General features: G+C 46.2%; 1 protein-coding gene across 1 annotated transcript in view; it reads right to left on the reverse strand.

Annotated features, from left to right (window-relative positions):
* Positions 1 to 18,480, reverse strand: part of LOC138930122 (neuroligin-4, X-linked) — a 399,630-nt gene that overhangs the window by 295,256 nt on the left and 85,894 nt on the right. The window contains exon 4 of the mRNA XM_070289688.1: positions 13,111 to 13,932. Within this exon, the coding sequence (XP_070145789.1) occupies positions 13,111 to 13,582 (472 nt within the window). The 5' untranslated portion in view covers positions 13,583 to 13,932. The remainder of the gene's footprint in view (positions 1 to 13,110; positions 13,933 to 18,480) is intronic.

The raw sequence follows: 18,480 nt of genomic DNA on the forward strand, positions 1-18,480 counted from the left end.
TCTTCTCCTGGAACACCTCTGGGGTTTGCTATTTTGGGGAAATATGCAGCTTCAGAAAGACTGAAGCTGGTAATTGTCATGCAGAGGGTTTCCTGTGGGGCAATTGAAGTCTCAGCTGCAAAACACTTCCTCCTTGGTGCACGTGATCTGCCTGTTGCAGGAAGCAGAGGGGATCTATTTTCTGTCTCATTCTATAATTCGTATTGGATCTATATTACTTTTTTGTTTTGAGTATAAAAATATTTCAGGTTCAATATAGATGAGCCAAGAACTACATGCATTTGCCAAAAAAAAAAAAAAACACCACACTGCTGATATATATACACTGAAAATGATAATGTCAGTCACTCAGTCGTATCTGACTCTTTGTGACCCCATGGACTGTAGCCCACCAGGCTTCTCTGTCTATGGGATTTTCCCGGCAAGAATACTGGAGCGGGTTGCCGTGCCCTTCTCCAGGGGATCTTCCCGACCCAGGGATTGAACCTGCATCTCCGGCACTGCAGGCAGATTCTTTACTATCTGAGCCACCAGAGAACCCCACCCATATTCAGCACCATGCGTAAAACAGACAGCTAGTGGGAGGCTGCTATGTATAGCTCAGGGGCCTCAGCTCGGTGCTCTGGGATGACCTAGAGGGGTAACGGGTGGGTGGGTGGGGGGCTCAAGAGGGAGAGGGTACATGTATATGTATGGCTGATTCACATTGCTGAGCAGCGGAAATTAACACGATATTATAAAGCAATTATCCACCAATTAAAAAAAATAATAATATGACTGCCACACACATGTCATGATCAGTGACAGAAAAGGCACGCCTATAGGTTGATACTGGCTATGACTGTTAGTACCAAGACATCCAACCAAGAGTCAGATAATTAACGGACAGGTTATCCACAGCAGCCTAGGGAGGACCTCGTCATTCTGTGATTCACGTGCTGGTGGAATTCCCCGGTCACTCCCAGGTAATATGATCACTGGGTCGTAGGATAGTCAATCTACTAAAATCCCTTTCTTTGGGAGGAGGGGGGGGGGAAAGGAAGGCAAACATCCTTATACAATATGCTAATCTCATTACCTGACTTAAACTCAAAAGGAAATATCGAATTGAGCTTCCTTATTTTTTTATCGATTGAATTTTCTTAGGGAAGAGACAATTTCCTCTCTACAATTAACTACTCTATTTTTTAAATTAAAACTTTTTTTTTTTTTTTAATTTTTGGATGCACTCCTCTTCATGCGGGACCTTATTTCCTTCCCAGGGATCAAGCCCACGCCTCCTGCATTGGAAAGTGGAGTCTTCACCACTGGACCGCCAGGGAAGTCCCTAAGCTATTTGTCAAAGTGTAGGAAATTAATATTATAGTGATATAAGATTTGTGGAGTCTAAAATGTAGCATTATGAAAGTATTTCACTAGGCGAAGATTTTGGAGGAGCAGCAAAGCTGTTAATGATATTTTTTTTCCTAATTTCAGAAGATAAGTATATTTGAATTTGGTATGAATGGAAACTTGTGCTCTTTGACATAAATTTTATTGCACAGTCTGTTGAGAAGAAAAATAGGCATTAGTATTCCTTCGGATGTAATTCCATTTATGAATCCTCCAATGTCAAAAAATAGAGCGATGCAAAAAAAAAAAAAAAAAAAAAACCCAAGTGACTACTTTGCATGTTGAATTGCACCATCAAAGCCCCTCCCTATAGTTCTGTCAGGGTTTTCATTTATCCCTCCCCCTCTCACCATTCTGTACATTTTTATGTCTCGGTCCATCTGGAGAAGCAACGAACAAGAAGCTTAGCTTTCAGAAACTCGGAAAGAGTCTCTTCCTCTCACGGTAAAGGAGTGGATATTTGGATCGTCATCTCAAGACGGATGGGAACATTTCCATCGTGGATCCTCAATAGAAAAGGTAACTTTCAAATTCTTTCTTTTTTCTTTTTTCTCCGTGGTAACTTAAAGCACTCCCTGCTTGAATTCACTGTGCCTACTGATGCCTTTCTGAAGCTTATAGTTTTTGCTGGGACTCATGTACTTTCCCATCAAAGGCTTATATCTCTTTACGTCATCTTTTTTGTTGCTTTAGCAGCTCAGTCATGTCCGACTCTTTTCGACCCTACGGACTGCAGCATGCCAGGCCTCCCTGTCCATCACCAACTTCCAGAGCTTGCTCAAACTCATGTCCATTGAGTCGGTGATGCCATCCAACCGTCTCATCCTCTGTCGCCCCCTTCTCCTCCTGCCGTCAATCTTTCCCAGCATCAGGGTCTTTTCCAATGAGTCCGTTCTTTGAATTAGGTGGCCAAAGGATTGGAATTTCAGCTTCAGCATCAGTCCTTCCAATGAATATTCAGGACTGATCTCCTTTAGGATGGACTGGTTGGATCTCCTTGCAGCCCAAGGGACTCTCAAGAGTGTTCTCCAACACCACAGTTCAAAAGCATCAGTTCTTCAGTGCTCAGCTTTCTTTATAGTCCAGCTCTCACATCCATACATGCCTACTGGAAAAGCCACAGCTTTGACTAGACGGACCTTTGTTGGATTCACCCAAAACCTTGCATACACTAAGTACAAACAGTGATTCATCACTATTTCTCAGTGAACCATCCAAGAAGGCTGCGAGGAGAATAAGAAATGGAGGAGAGAAGAAAAAATACACAAAGCTTCCCCGTTGGGCTCTAAAGACCCACAGAGAATCTGGCTCGAGTTAGAACCACGGTGAAGAAATAGCTCGTGAGGTGAACGTGTGTGCTTTTGGATGGAGTGATGGATTATGTTACGTCATAAATAAAACACAACCCAGCTGAAAGCACCCATCCTAAGGCAAAGGGATAGGAGTGCTCCGGGACATGTCATTTTCAAAACTCGTGGAAACAGACTAGAAAAGCTCCTTGACTTGAGACAAATCAATACTCTCAGTGTCCCTCCCTTTCAGATGGGCACACACCCTCTTCCCCAGGGGAAAACTCCAGGATTGTACACAGGACCACAGTCACATCAGACAAGGCAGTGTCCTGATGAAGGGAAAATTCAAAGTGCCTGGGGACTCTGGGAGGAAAGGATGGTCTTGTCATCTCCATGCGCAATTTGGCTTTTTCCAGAAAGTCGGAACACACGGGATCTTGAGGGGATTATGGGCGGTTTTTCTTATGGATTTTCCTCCTAAATCATACACACAGACCCACACAGACACAGGACAAGCGACACACCCACCTGCGTCATCACCACTCCAAATCTTCAGAGATGTGAAATCTACCACGAACTTTTTTGGGTTTTCGCATTTTAAAAAATCTGTTTCCAGTTGTAGAAACTTACTTTTCCAAGCCTACACAGAATATTCGACTGAATTAATGAGATAGGGACGACCTTGTGTCTCAGCTTCATTTCATCCTAACAAGGGGTCAGGGCGTGAACAGACCGCTCTTTCTCACACTTTCCATCTGCAAGCTCGCCGGTGATTTGCAGGCCCGATTTACTGACGCAGGGCTGTTGTTGTGCACGCCTCACAAACTCTCTGCGGTCCCGAGAGCCGAACTGAACAGAGTATCACCTTCTGTTCGCTTTAACTGCAGGCTGTGTGTCTCTGGATGCAGCATAAAGAGAAAGTGAAAGAAGTGAAGTCGCTCAGTCGTGTCCGACCCTCAGCGACCCCGCGGACTGCAGCCTTCCAGGCTCCTCCGTCCATGGGATTCTCCAGGCAAGAGGACTGGCGTGGGGTGCCAATGCCTTCAACACGCAACTAACTCCTTGCAGAAACAGCCTCGGTGACCGTAAAGGAGGTAAGACATGAAACGAAGTCGTGTTTAATCGTAAGGGAGAGAACGTGAAACTAACTCATTACAGAAACAGCCTGCTTAACTGTAAACGGAGTAACAGGTGAAATTAATTCATGGCTAGCTGTAAAGGAGAAAACAAGAAATTAATCCATTATAGAAACAGCCTGCTTAACTCATTCATGGGTAACTATCAGGAGAAAACAAGAAATTAATTCATTACAGAACCATCCCGGTTAACCATAAAGGGAGTAACACATGAAATTAATTCATGTGTAACTATAAGGAGAAAACAAGAAATTAATTCATTACAGAACCATCCTGGTTAACCATACAGGGAGTAACACATGAAATTAATTCACGTGTAACTATAAAGCAGAAAATATGAAACTAATTCATTACACCCAACAGCCTGGTTAACCTAATTCATTACACCCAACAGCCTGGTTAACCATAAAGGAGAAAACATTATACAAATTCATTGTACCAACATTAATGAAGGTAATTCATTACACAAACAGCCTGGTCTCAGCAAGCAGGGGACCAGACAGACAGGAATCTACTCCCCTTCATGACACTGAAGAAACTTAATCTTCCAGTGACAGATACTGGTAATGAGGCCAACGCTGAACGGCCATAAAACTGAAGTCACAAGAACACAGCCATGTTTTCTCTTTCCTAATTAAGTCCTGTACGGTAGCTTAGAGCCAAATCACTATAACATGAAAAGACATTCCCAGGAGATGTAATACTACTGGGTTTCCCTGGTGGCTCAGACAGTAAAGAATCTGCCTGTAATGCAGGAGACCTGGGTTTGATCCCTGGGTCAGGAAGATCCCCTGGAGAAGGGCACGGCTACTCACTCCAGTATTCTTGCCTGGAGAATCCCAAGGATGGAGGAGCCTGGCAGGCCACAGTCCATGGGGTCGCAGAGAGTCGGACACAGTTGAGCAACTAACCACACCCACACACACACAATACTATTATTATTCATAAGTGAGGTGTCACTAAGGAGGTTGAAGGCTTCACCAAGGCAATATGCAAAATAAACAACAGTGTTCAAACCAGCAGCGTCTCTGGCAGCAAATGAAGCTATTATAGGTCCTGGGTGGTGGGATGAAAGAAAGTGAAAGTCTCTAGCAAATGAAGCTATTACAGGTCCTGGGGGTGGGATGAAAGAACCTGAAAGTCTGTATGTTGTGTCTGACTCTTTGCAACCCCATGGACTATACAGTCCGTGGAATTCTCCAGGCCAGAACAACGGAGTGGGTAGCCTTTCCCTTCTCCAGGAGATTTTCCCAACCCAAGGATTGAACCCAGGTCTCCTGCATTGCTGGTAGACTCCTTACCAGCTGAACTACAAGGGAAGCCCTCGTGGGTGGTGGGATACTGAACAAATAACGAGCAAATTTTTGGGCACGCACACATATTCTAGCGGACTAACTTGCACCTCAACTTTCTAACAGTTTTTTTAAAAACTATTGCTTATAAATATGCATAGATAGCAAACGTGGTTTTTAATACATCCTAAGTGACTTGGATGAGATAGGTAGATAGCATCACCGACCCAATGGATATGAATTTGAGCAAACTCCGGGAGATGTCGAAGGCATGCTGTGGTCCATGGGGTCACAAAGAGTCGCACACAACTGAGCGACTTAACAACAACAACGATGTCCCTGGGACTTGTTGTAGTAATGGAAAAAATCTATAAACTGCCAACTGAGTTAAAACTCAAATTCTGGAAGATGACAAGTGTAACGGGAAATTCTCTTCCTTAGAGAACAGGTTTTCTAACTTGCAAGGCATGCTAAGCCAGTAGTAGTCTTCGAAACATGCAAAATTTCTAAACCCTCCACAGGATTATTCTTCTATTGGAGAGCTTGTTCAGCTGGGAGAGAAACACATGTTGCCAGAAATCCACTCTCGTTTAACCGCGTTCACAACATGCTAAACTGTTTTCCATTATTCCTTGTCAGGGAGATATTTATCTAATAATCTTTCCCAATTATCTCCACTTACAAGCCATGTCTACACAACGTCAAACATCCCCCTGACATGAAAATGGGAAGCAATTAGTGACTCTCACGTAGCTTCGTGCTGATGTGGACCGGCTAAAACACCTGCCTCACCGTGTTAACTGGCACAGCTTTAAGTTTTTCACCTAGATTTTTTTTGCCCCCTCTGCATACACCTGAACTATTTGTGACTTGATGAGAAGAGAAAGGCACTTAATTTTTCCTTTATCTGACGTTAAAAAGAAAAAAAAAGAATTGTGCTATTGTCTTCGGCTGTTCTGAGAGCCTGTTCCAAGAAATGCATTTTAATGCTTCTTTGGTGATTAATTTCTGTAAATCAAGTGGGATGCTAAAAATCCAGTTGATGACTCATGCTGAAAAAGACAAAGCTTAGGAATAAGCAGAAGGTAATACTCAGCTCTTTGTTTAAAAAAAAAGGCCATTCCTGATATATTGTCATTTGCAGCAACGTGGATGAACCAAGAGTTGATGATACTAAGTGAACTGATTCAGAAACAGGAAGACAAACATCATGTGATATCACTTATATGTGGAATCTAAACCATGGCACAAAGGAAGTTATCTACGAAAGAGAAACAGACTCAGAGGCACAAGAGACCAGGTGTGTGGCTGCCTAAGGGTAGGGGGAAGGATGGAACAGGACCTTGGGATTAGCAGATGGGAACTACTGTATTTAGAACAGACAAGCAAGTTCCTACTGTACAGCAAAGGGGACCACATTCAATATCCGGTGATAAACCACCATGGAAAGGAACATAAAAATCAATGTGTGTGTGTGTGTGTATGTAACTGAATCTCTTTGCTGTACAGCAGAAACTAACTCAACATTGTAACTCAACTACACTTCAATTAAAAAAAATTCGTTCCATTTCTCAACACTCGTCTTTTGTTAAAGCCATATTAGGAACTGTCCAGAAGTGATAGACCCTCGGTCCCATTTCCTAAGCTGACCCTTCCACTATGACATATAAACACTTATGTTACAGGCAATCTACGTTAATGGTGGACTGGACATTATAGTAGACAGATACACATGTACAAATTAGCTGAAAAGTTCTGGTTCTCCGGGAGCCCCTAGTGGCTCAGACGATCAAGAATCTGCCTGCCACACAGGACACCCGGGTTCGATCACTGGCTCGGGAAGACCCCCTGGAGCAGGGAATGGCAACCCCCTGCAGTATTCTTGCCCGGAGGATCCCATGGACAGAGGAGCCTGGTGGGCTACAGTCCATGGGGTCACAAAGAGTCAGACACAACTGAACGAATAACATCTTCAGGTTCTCTGTTCTTGCATTAACTATGCTTCACAAACATCTGATTGGGGGCTGGATATGTGTGCAAAGAAGTCTCCCAGCTCACCTCTGTTTTATACCCAAGGAAAATGAGGCACGCACTAGCTGAAGAACCCACCCATAATCACTCAACCGGGAAGGGAACAGGCTGGCATTTGCAGGCTGGCAGGCGTGTTCTTAGCCAATCAGTGCTACAAGCTCAGCGGAAAGAGTGAAGCAAGCTGACAGTCGGGAGGATTCAGAGAAGTTACTGCGTCCCTACCTTCACAGCAGCATTGCACACAATTGTCAAGGCGGGGGAACAACCAAAGCAACCACGCACACGTGAATGGAAACACAAGTAGGTGTGTAGGTGTAGGTGTGCGGTGGAGTATCACTCAGCTGTTAAAAAGGAAATTCCCACTGTCTGCGACAAAGCGAGTGGGCCTCGATGGCATAACGCTCAGTGAGATTGGTTTTGAAAAAGCACAAATATTGTATTCACATCTATATGGAATCTAAAAATCATAATGTATCACTTATACATAGAATCTAAAAAAAAATAATAGTACAAGGGAACGTCTTTACAAAACACTCACAGATGTAGAGAACGAACTTATGGTTACCAAGGGGTAAGGAGGGGGGCAAGGATAAACTGGGAGATTGGGATTGGCAAATACATATGACTCTATAAAAATTAGATAACTAGCAGGAACCTACTGCATAGTACAGGGAACTCTGTTCAACATTCTGTAGTGAGCTATGGCAGAAAAGAATCTGAAAAAGGGGATATACGTATATATTTAGCAGCGGAAACTAACACAGCATTGTATACCATCTATACTCCAATTAAAAAGTTTTCTAAAAACACCAAACTCATAGAAGAAGAGATCAGATTTGCTGCAGCCAGAAGTGGGGGGGTGGCAGAGGCGTAGGGTGTTGGATAAAAGTTATCAGAATGTAGAAGCTCCCAGTTCTAAGATAAGCAAGCGCCAAGGGTGTAATGTACAGGGTTGACGGCTGTAGTTACCATTGCTCAATGAGACACAGGCAACCTGGAGACCGCGCCAGGCCAGGTTCGATCCCTGAGGGATGGGATGGGGAGGGATGTGGGAGGGCGGTTCAGGATGGGGGACACATGTACACCCATGGCTGATTCATGTCGTTGTATGGCAAAAACCACCACAATATTGTAAAGTCGTTAGCCTCCAATTAAAAAAAATTTTTTAAGTGTACAGCCTAACAGTTCTCATCACAAGGAAAAGAAAATCTTTCATTTTTTTCTTTTTCTTACAGCTATATGAGATCTGTGGTGGTAGGTGGTATAGTTGCTCTGTTGTGTCCAACTCTTTGCAACCCTATGGACTGTAGCCCGCAAGCTCCTCTGTCCACGGGATTCCCCAGGCAAGAATACTGGAGTGGGTTGCCTTGCCCTCCCCTCCAGGGTATCTTTCCAACGGGAGGATCGAACCCATGTCTCCTGCAGGCAGATTCTCGACAGACTGCGCCTCCAGGGAAGCCCGTGAGAAGATGGACATTAGCTGAAACTATTGTGGTGATCGCGTCTCTCATTTCATGGAAGTCAAACCGTCATGCTGTCTGCCTTCAACTTGCATGGTGATGTCCCTCAGAGACATCTCACTAAAACTGGGGAGGGGAGAGAATTAACTGACATCCTCTCAAATAAATTCACCAGTAAGTTGTTTCTCAAAAGGGGAGAGAATCCACCTAACTGCAGAAGAGATCAGATCTTGAGGTCTTGACCGAAGGAACAAGGAGCTGAAAAGATTATGCTAATACATGAAGAAGCCATTCAGAGGTACAGCTGCTTCTAAATGTCAGATGAGGGAAGAGAACCATTTGGGTGTTTTCCTTGATGCCATTCACTTACACTCACTCTGGGCATCTGGAGATCTTTAAAAGCGCCTTCATTTCATCCCTGTGTCAGGAAGATTCCCCTGGAGGTGGGCATGGCAACCCACCCCAGTATTCTTGCCTGGAGAATCCCATGGACAGAAGAGCCTGGCGGGCTACAGTCCACGGGGCTGCAAAGAGTCAGACACGACCGAGTGACTAGCATTTTCACTACGCTCCTGTGTAAAATCAGCATTGCTTTTGAATACTAGTAAGGTTTGCCAGAAACCTCTTTTCACACCTCCAACCAAAAGTTGGGTGTCTGCTTTCTAGAGTTTAAACCTCACATCTTCAAAATCTCCACCCAGCCATCACGACTAACGTTGACTCCTTAACATGTATAACAGAAAGCAGTAACTTTTTAACCTACCCAGCATTAAAATAACAGTTTAATAAAAACAAGCTAGTCTGGCGTTACAAAGGTAAACAAAGGAATTACCATCTCAGAATGAGTAGTGACGGAGAAACTTCGCATTAACTGTTTAGTGGTGTGTGGGTTGCTTTCAATCAGGGAAACACTTCACGATAAATTTCAAACTGTGATAAAAGCTGCCCAAATTTTGTATGAGATTTCTGTCCCTGCCGTAACAAATCGCCACCAATGTTGCAGCCTCAAGGGGCAGCTATTGAGGCTCTTAGAAATCTGAAGGCCAGAGTTCCACCAGGCTAAGATTGAGGGGTGGGCAGGGCTTTCTGGAGGCTCAAGGGGAGGAATCTTGTCTTTTCCAGCTTCGAGAAGCTGCCGAATCCCACGACTTCTGGCTCCGTCTTGGCTGCTGCGCCTTTTCCCTGTTGCTTTCCTCTGGCCCTGCTCGTCTTTTCTCTCTCCCTCATCCACAATTAACGGTCTCTGCGAACACATATGGACCCACCCAGATAAGCCGGAGTATATGCTCTGCATCTTAAAGTCCACAGGTAAGCAGGTATTAATTTCAGATGCAACCTCCTCCGCTTAGCACTCTAAGGTAATAACAGCCAATGTTTCCTGGGCTTAGGACTTGCCCTTCCCTCCGTGTGTGGTCATGCATGCCTGCTAAGTGACTTCCGTCACGTGGTGTCCGACTCTTTGCAACCCCATGGACTGCAGCAACCAGGCTCCTCTGTCTATGGGATTCTCCAGGCAAAAACAATGCAGTGAGTTGCCATTTCCTCCTCCAGGGACACTTCCCCACCCAGGGATCGAACCCACGCCTTCTGCACTGCAGACGGGTTCTTTACCACTGAGCCACCTGGGAAGCCCGCCCTTCTCTGGGGGAGCCACTCGTCTGCTTACAATAAGTGCATGTCTCTGGAAATTAGGAATGGCTCTCTCTGTTGCCACGACAATATGTAAAGCTTAACTGGTACGTGACACCAACCCATAATTACATTATTGGCAGTGAAGTCACATGGACACACCAACTGATCAAAGCGTCAGGACAAACCAAAAATAAATAAATAAATAACCGAGCGCCAAAGTGGAATTCTGAATTCCAAATAGCTGGCATCGCCATACATCCATTTCATCAAAGGCACAGTTACGAATTTAGATATGCCCTAAAGGAAACTCTCTGCAGGAACCAGCATGAAGCCATAATTTCCATGTGTTATGGCAGAAGTAGGGTTTCTTCATTTAGGAAGAACCAGTAATTAAATATCTAAACCTCCACGTTCATTGTCAAATGGACACGAGTTATCTTTTTTAAACGCACAGAACTCCTGACCCAATAGGCTGCAATTTTCTGTTTCTGCAGACACACAGGCGTGTGGCTTCACTCACCAGCGAAACTCCATTATTTATATATTATAGGAAGATCAATTTTAGCTATTCAGCCCCTATTAGATTTCTGATTCTCCCGTCAAGATGGTGTGAGATACGGCGTGCAAAAGTGCTATAAAAATACCCCAGAAGTCAACAAGCAGCACCACCTTTATTCTTAAATTTAGACTGCTTCTCTGTTAGGCAGCATTTTTCACGTGTTTTTTTTTTCCCCCCAAATTCCTATTGAATACTGAACCACAAAGAAATGGCCAAATTGCTTACGGTTTCCATCGACACAATTGCACACTTATGAGTCTGCCATCAAGGAAGCTATTGACTTTTCTTCCTGGATGGTCTAATTGTGCCCTACCTGTCAAGGCTCAGACTGTAGAGGACCTGCCTGCAATGCGGGAGACCCTCGTTCGATCCCTGGGTTGGGAAGGTCCCTTGAAGAAGGGAATGGCAACCCATTCCAGTATTTCTGCCTGGAGAATCCCATGGACAGAGGAGCCTGGCGGGCTATAGTCCACGAGGTCGCAAAGGGACAGACACGTCTGAGGGACTAACACTGTTTTTCACTTTCTCATAAGGAGGCATTCCCTTTGAGGCACGTTCCTTATCTGAAAGGGTAGCACTCTCAAGTTACCTGTTCATAAACACCAGCATGTCAAATTTATTGCAAAATCAAGTTTAATCTTTTACCCAAGTTTGTTCCCTCTACCCTGCTTCCCCTTCCATCTTTCTTTTAATTCTTTCAAGGGGACAGCTCATGATGACAAAGTCCAGGACTTAGAAAGGCGAACCCTTAATTTGCTTGGGATGGGGTCCTTGTCGATGCACCAAAGAGGTACTAGGAGCTGCCACATGCAAGGACAGCTCAGGGCACGACATGGAAGTAAGGCACCCGGTGTCACTCCTTGAACCCCATTCAGCCCTAGACTATGCAAGGTGATTGGTTCCTCTGTCTCCATAGCAACAAGGAGGCCGTCTCCATGCCAACCTATGCTGACACGATGAAGCCCAACCCTTCTATACCTTTCCCTGGACGTCACCTGTCATCTCCCTAACAGACGCCTGTGGCCTGGTTTCTCCTAAACAGTCATCACACCACCTCCCTGCATCTACTCTGAGAAAGAACCACAGCGTTTGCGGCTAGACTCTCAGTTGAGTCTCACGGAGAAATCTCTCTCAAGGATTAAAGAGGGCAAAAAAAAGGAGGACAAAGGTGTGTGTGAAAGTTACCAAGGACAAGGATGCATTTTGGTTTTCAGAGTAGACACGGACAGGTACTATGATGCCTCTAAATTTAAAATTCCAGGAAGATTGCATTCTACCCTTTTCCTTCTCCTCGTACGAAACTAGCACATGTAAATAAGAAATGAAAAAAAAAAAAAAGGGTCTACCCTGTATCCAGTGGTCTGGTTGGTCTGTATCAAACATTTTAATTCAAAGTCTTCATGGACAAGGAGATAGCCAAGTTTGACTAGCGTGGGGTTAAGTTATAATAATATATAGAACATGATGGCTTTCACAGACTTTCACTGCTGTGTTATCCAAGCAAAAAAAACGGTCATTTTGCTCTAACATAAGAACATAATTTTTCTCATGGACCTAGCCCAACTTCAGTCTGGTTGGCCTTCTGAAGTCTACACATAGAAGGAGATACCCCAGTTTTACAAGCACTGGATTTAGATGGAACATTACTGTTACCAAGACTTTCACTGCTGAGTTATCCAAAAGCAAAGGGGGCATTGGGTCCCAGCAAGAACATTATTTTTCTGACTTAGCTAGACCCTTCTGACGACACACATCTGCTGTTTGCCGGCAGTGACTACTGGAAGAAAATGACGTCCGAGTTTAGGGCGACAAGGCAGCTTTTCAACAATCAATTTCAATCGTTCAACGAACTATCCCTCGCTTGGGTATTTAAAACAATCGGTGGTTCCTCTTAAGACTCAAAAGGGAAAGTGCTAGCATCTTAAGACGTTAAAGCCAAGGGCACTATTCCTGATGTTATTTTCAGTGGCTCCCTGAAGGCCGATCACGTTAGTTCTATTAGTTTCTTGAGATTCACCTTTTATAGGTGATCCCAGTGTAACCTACAAGACTATCCACTCACATGGATTCTCATCTGGGAATAAAGATGAGAGCAATACTACAAAGGCAATGTCCGGAAAGAACTAAGTCCTTCATTACAGGACTGTCCAGCTGCGTAAATACACACTGCACAAACTCACAAGTGATAACTGCCCTGTGACGATGGAAGATAATAGCTGGGTCATAGAAACATCACGCACAGGACGTGATAAAAGGCTTTCGGGCACACGGGGAGGCTGACCCAGCAGGTGCGCTCTGCCGAAGACGCATACTCACCATCCTCCGTGGGCACGTAGATGTTCAGGTAGAGGCAGTCTTCATTCTGGTCCTGCACGTAGGTCATCAGGGTGTCCAGGTTGGCCGTGAACCACACGGGCAGCATGTCGTGCAGGAGTGACCTCTCGTCCAGGTGCTGGGGGCAGACGGCGGCGAACTGGGTGGCATTGCGGACCCCCGTCCATGAGGAGGGGGGCTCGGGGGGCTGGAAGCGCCTCTCCCCGGTGGGGGGGGAGGCGTAAGGGACCCCCAGGTACTGCTCCACGGGACCCAGGATCTCATTGGGCAGCGGCGTTCTCAAGCCCCGGATCTTGCCGTAGTTGGTGCTGACCACGGGGTACTGGGCCTGGCTGTCGATGACCGTGAACTTGACGGCCAGGGCGGTGATCCACAGCAGGACGTTGGAGTTGACCATGACGCAGACGGGGGTGAAGGCCAGCGGAAGGCATAACAGTCCCTGGGGTCTCGACATGGCTCACGCGCACATCAGGGGTTGGGTGGGTGGGACGTCCAGGGGCGGAGACTCTGAGCAGAACAGACAGAGCAGTCGGGGGGCCCTCGGGGAGAGAGAGGGGCTTCCAAGGACCGAGAGCCGGGAGAGGCGAAGGGCTTCCTGCAAGCCCACTCCCGATGAGGCATAGACAGAGCCCAAGGTCAACAGCCAGCCCGGCGGTGGTCCTGACCGCCCATTGCAAGACCGCGGTGCTGCCCTAATCCTCGCACCGGATTCCCGCCGCTGCAGGGCTCCAAAGATGCCAGGCCCGTCCGGCACCTCCCAGCAACAGTGGTCCTTTATAAGAACGCCGACGCACAGCAGGCGGCCTGCAGGGAAAGGAAAAAGCGGACACAGATGGTGAACGGAACACCGGCGTCACCGCTAGCATTTTACGTCTTTCGGGAAACCCTACACATCACTCCCGGAAATGCTTTTTCACCGATCAATGGAGTGCATGGTCTCTCCAGGCCGTAGACTCTAGCCAGTGTCCTGACAACTTGCACAGTGTTCCCCCACCGGAGAACAAAATATTCCAGGAACCCTCGAGACTTTGTTACATGAACCAACATGTCACCACAACATGTACTGATAGCGATGCAGACAACGGTATGGACATCTAATTTGATTCTTGGGCTTCCAGGGTGGCTCAGTGATAAAGAACCTGCCTGCCACTGCAAGAGATGTGTGTTCCATCCCTGAGTTTGGAAGATTCCCCTGGAGGAGGGCATGGCAACCCACTCCAGTATTCTTGCCTGGAGAATCCCATGGACAGAGGAGCCTGGCGGGCTACAGTCCATACAGTCACACAAGTTCCTAAGTGTATCAAGTAAACAACAAGTACAATTTCACTATTGTTGATATCAGCCCATCAATGGACAGGCACCACCTAAACACTGTTTCTGGGATGTTTAAAAAAAAACAGTTCAATGCAGTTCAGTCGCTCAGTCGTGTCCAACTCTTGGCGACCCCATGAATCGCAGCACACCAGGCCTCCCTGTCCATCACCATCTCCCAGAGTTCACCCACACTCACGTCCATCAGGTTGGTGATGCCATCCAGCCATCTCATCCTCTGTCGTCCCCTTCTCCTCCTGGCCCCAATCCCTCCCAGCATCAGAGTCTTTCCCAATGAGTCAACTCTTTGCATGAGGTGGCCAAAGTACTGGAGTTTCAGCTTTAGCATCATTCCTTCCAAAGAGCACCTAGGACTGGTCTCCTTCAGAATGGACTGGTTGGATCTCCTTGCAGTCCAAGGGACTCTCAAGAGTCTTCTCTAACACCACAGTTCAAATGCATCAATTCTTCGGTTACTTTTATGAAATAGATAAACAAGAACCTACTGTACAGCACGGAGCTATACCCAATATTTTACAACAAGCTATATGGGAAAAGTGTCAGAAACACACATACACACACTCACACTCATATACAGCTGAATCAACACTGAAAACCAACTATACTTCACTTAAAAAATAAATATTAAAAAAAACCCATCACTATGCCCTAAAATATAATGAGTGGAACTCTGAAAGTCTTCTAAGATGTGGAAAACAGATCGGCTTCCTGCCATGTGGACATTTATCAGCCAATACCAAGGGCAGGCCAAGTCACTTCAGTCATGTCTGACTCTTTGCAACACTATGGACTGTAGCTCGCCAGGCTCCTCTGCCCATGGAATTCTCCAGGCAAAAACACTGGAGTGGATTGCCACTTCCTTCTCCAGGGGTATCTTGCAGATCCAGGGATGGAACCCACATGTCTCAAGTCTCCTGCATTGGCGGGCCAGTTCTTTACTACTAGCACCACCTAAGAGGCCCAACACAAAGGGAGCATCAAATTGAAAGCGCCTGCTAAAGCAAAAGATGTTAAAGATCTTCCTTGGGCCACGAAGATCCCCTAGAGCAGGAAATGGCAATTCAGTCCACTATTCTTGTCCAGTGAATCCCATGGACACAGGAGCCTGGAGGGCTACCGTCCATAGGGTTGCAAAGAGTCGGAACAGGACTAAAACGACTAAGCAGGCATGCAGACCATGAATACTTATCAGTCTCGGGCGGCTCAACAGCATGCATCTGGGCTCCAGGCACTGTTGCCCTGAACCTTAGCTTCCTTGGAAGAGACTGGACAACATGGTAGGTACATCTCCAGGACCATCAACAAGTCATGCAGCCTCTGTCATATCAAGTCACCATTCATAGTTAAGAGTGTTGGTAGAGCGATCCTGATTCTCATGTCAAATACCACCTGCCTTCCACAGGAAAGCCTGCAGCCTATGTAAGAAGCCTATGGTACATCTAAGCTGTTGACCTGTGGAGTTTGGGAGGAGCCCACTTTCCAAGAGTGACATCCTTGGGAATGAATTCCCTGGCGGTCCAGGGATCAGGTCTCCACGCCTTCGCTGACAAGGACCCGGGTTCAGTCCCTGATTGCGGGACTGAAGATCCTGCAAGCCACTTGCTTCCCCTCCCCCTCCCCTCAAAACAAACAAACAAAAAAACACCCTGACCATTTCTCTGTGTCTCAGTGTGGATCCCACAACTCTCAATAGATAAGGGATGTATGATATTTATAAGAATGTCACACATGAGCATTACAATTAATGCATTAGAGACAGAAAATATTTCAAGTGATCATACAAGGATGCTACTTTTTAAAAATCAACATTTTCTCTTGAAGTGTATAGTTGATTACAGGCTTCCCAGGGGGCTCAGTGGTAAAGAATCTGCCTCCAATGCAGGAGACTTGGGCTCAATTGCTGCATTGGGAAGACCCCCCCAGAGGAGGGCATGGCAACTCACTCTAGTATTCCTGCCTGGAGAATCCCATGGACAGAGGAGCCTGGTGGGCTACGGTCCATGAGGTGGCAAGAGCTGGACTCAGGTTAAGTGACTAAACAATATAGTTGATTAAACTGTTATTTTCGGCCGTACAGCAAAGTGATTCAGTTATAGCTTCACGTATTTTAAGAATCCTTTTCATGACAGTTTAGCGTAGAATACTGAATACAGGTCCCTGTGCTATACAGGAGGATCTTGCTGTCTCTCCATTCTGTATATAAAAGCTCACATCTGCTAACCCTAACTTCCAGCTCCATCCTTCCCTCAACCTCCCACCTTTGGCAACCACCAGTCTTTTCTCCATCAGCTGCTCAGCTGCTCAGCCGTGTCCAACTCTTTGCGACCGCCCCCCATGGACTGTAGCCCCCCCAAGCTCCTCTGTCCATGGGATTCTCCAGACAAGAATACTGGAGTAGGTGGCCATTTCCTCCTCCAACTCTCCATCAGACCCTACCTTTAAATACGCAGCATTCTGCAACCCAGAATAAACGAATGTGTTTCCAAGGACACGGTGGGTTACTCAAGAGTCTTTCTGGACCAGAATGTAATTACGCATTTCATTTCAGGGAACGGGGCTGAGCAAAATATGTCAAAAAGATAATTTACTTTTTAATGAAACGTAGCTGAGCCAGATCTGTCCATTGGGGAGCTAGAATACCCCTGGGGGAAGCTCCGCCATCCATGACAGCCCAGGCCGAGTTAATCAGAGCTGGATGAAAACGCGCTGAGGCGCCGGGCGGTAGCATCAACAGGGAAAGCTCCGCATCGCACCCAGCAGCTGATGGCTGTGTCTGCGTCTATCTTCGCACTGGAGAAAACACTTGGACACCTGCCACGTGGTGATCCAACTGCTGGATAATTCAGGGACAGACAAGAACGGGGCAGAGGTGTTGAGTTGCTCGGGCTTTCTGATCCTGAAAGTCCTTTCTGGTTTAGAACCAGCCCTCAGCAGGTCCTTCTCAACCCTGCCTCGTGGTCATAGGAGGTGTCAGTCATATCCCATTCTGATCGATTTGCGTGGCCAAATGCTACCTCTCTATGAGCTGGGAGACGTGACTCAACCTCCCTGAGCTTTTATGTGGATGGAGTGTCATGCCTTCTTCATGGGGCTGGGGTGAGCCACAGGTGAGCAGAGGGTCAGGGTTTAGAAAACCTCCCCTCAGTATCAGGAGATGCTGGTGTATAGTTGCTTTAGAAGGTTCGATTACCTTCTACTCTATAGCAAAGTCGATCAGCTACACGTGGAGACATATCCCCTCTTATCTGCATTTCCTTCCCGTTTAGATCAACACAGAGCCCTGACTAGCGCTCCTTATGCAGGACAATAGATTCTCACTGAAAAGTGAAAGTGCTGATCGCTCGGTTGTGTCCGACTCCTTGCGACCCCATGGACTGTAGCCCATCAGGCTCCTCTGTGCATGGGATTCTCCAGGCCAGAATACTGCAGTGGGTAGCCTTTCCCTTCTCCAGGGGATCTTCCCAACCCAGGGATGGAACCCGGGTCTCCTGCAATTACAGGCAGATTGTTTACCATCTGACCTACCAGGGAAGCCCAACAATACTGGAGTGGGTAGCCTATCCCTTCTCCAGGGGAACTTCCCGACCCAGGGATCGAACCTGAGTCTCCTGCATTAGAGGCAGATTCTTTACTGTCTGAGCCACCAGGGAAGCCCAGGTTCCCATTAGTTATCTATTTTATACATACTAACAATAGTGTATGTACGTCAATCCCAACCTCCCAGTTCATTCTACCCTCTTTCCACCTTGGTATCCATACACCTGTTCTCTACAACTGTGTCCCTGTTTCTTGCTTGCAAGTAATATCGTCTGTACCATTTTTTATTTCACATATGCATGTTAATATGCAGCATTTCCTTTATGTCTTCCTGACTTGACATGCGGGGAGTTTGTACACACAGCTGCTCAAAAGGCTCCTGAACATAGACATAAAATGCACTGAAGTCAGCCCCCTGTTGGCATGAAGCACGTAGAGAGACAGAGCAAGTCGTTTAAATTATTTGATCCTCGTTTCACTTAC

Source organism: Ovis canadensis, chromosome X (genome assembly GCF_042477335.2).
Source record: "Ovis canadensis isolate MfBH-ARS-UI-01 breed Bighorn chromosome X, ARS-UI_OviCan_v2, whole genome shotgun sequence".
Taxonomy (NCBI): domain Eukaryota; kingdom Metazoa; phylum Chordata; class Mammalia; order Artiodactyla; family Bovidae; genus Ovis; species Ovis canadensis.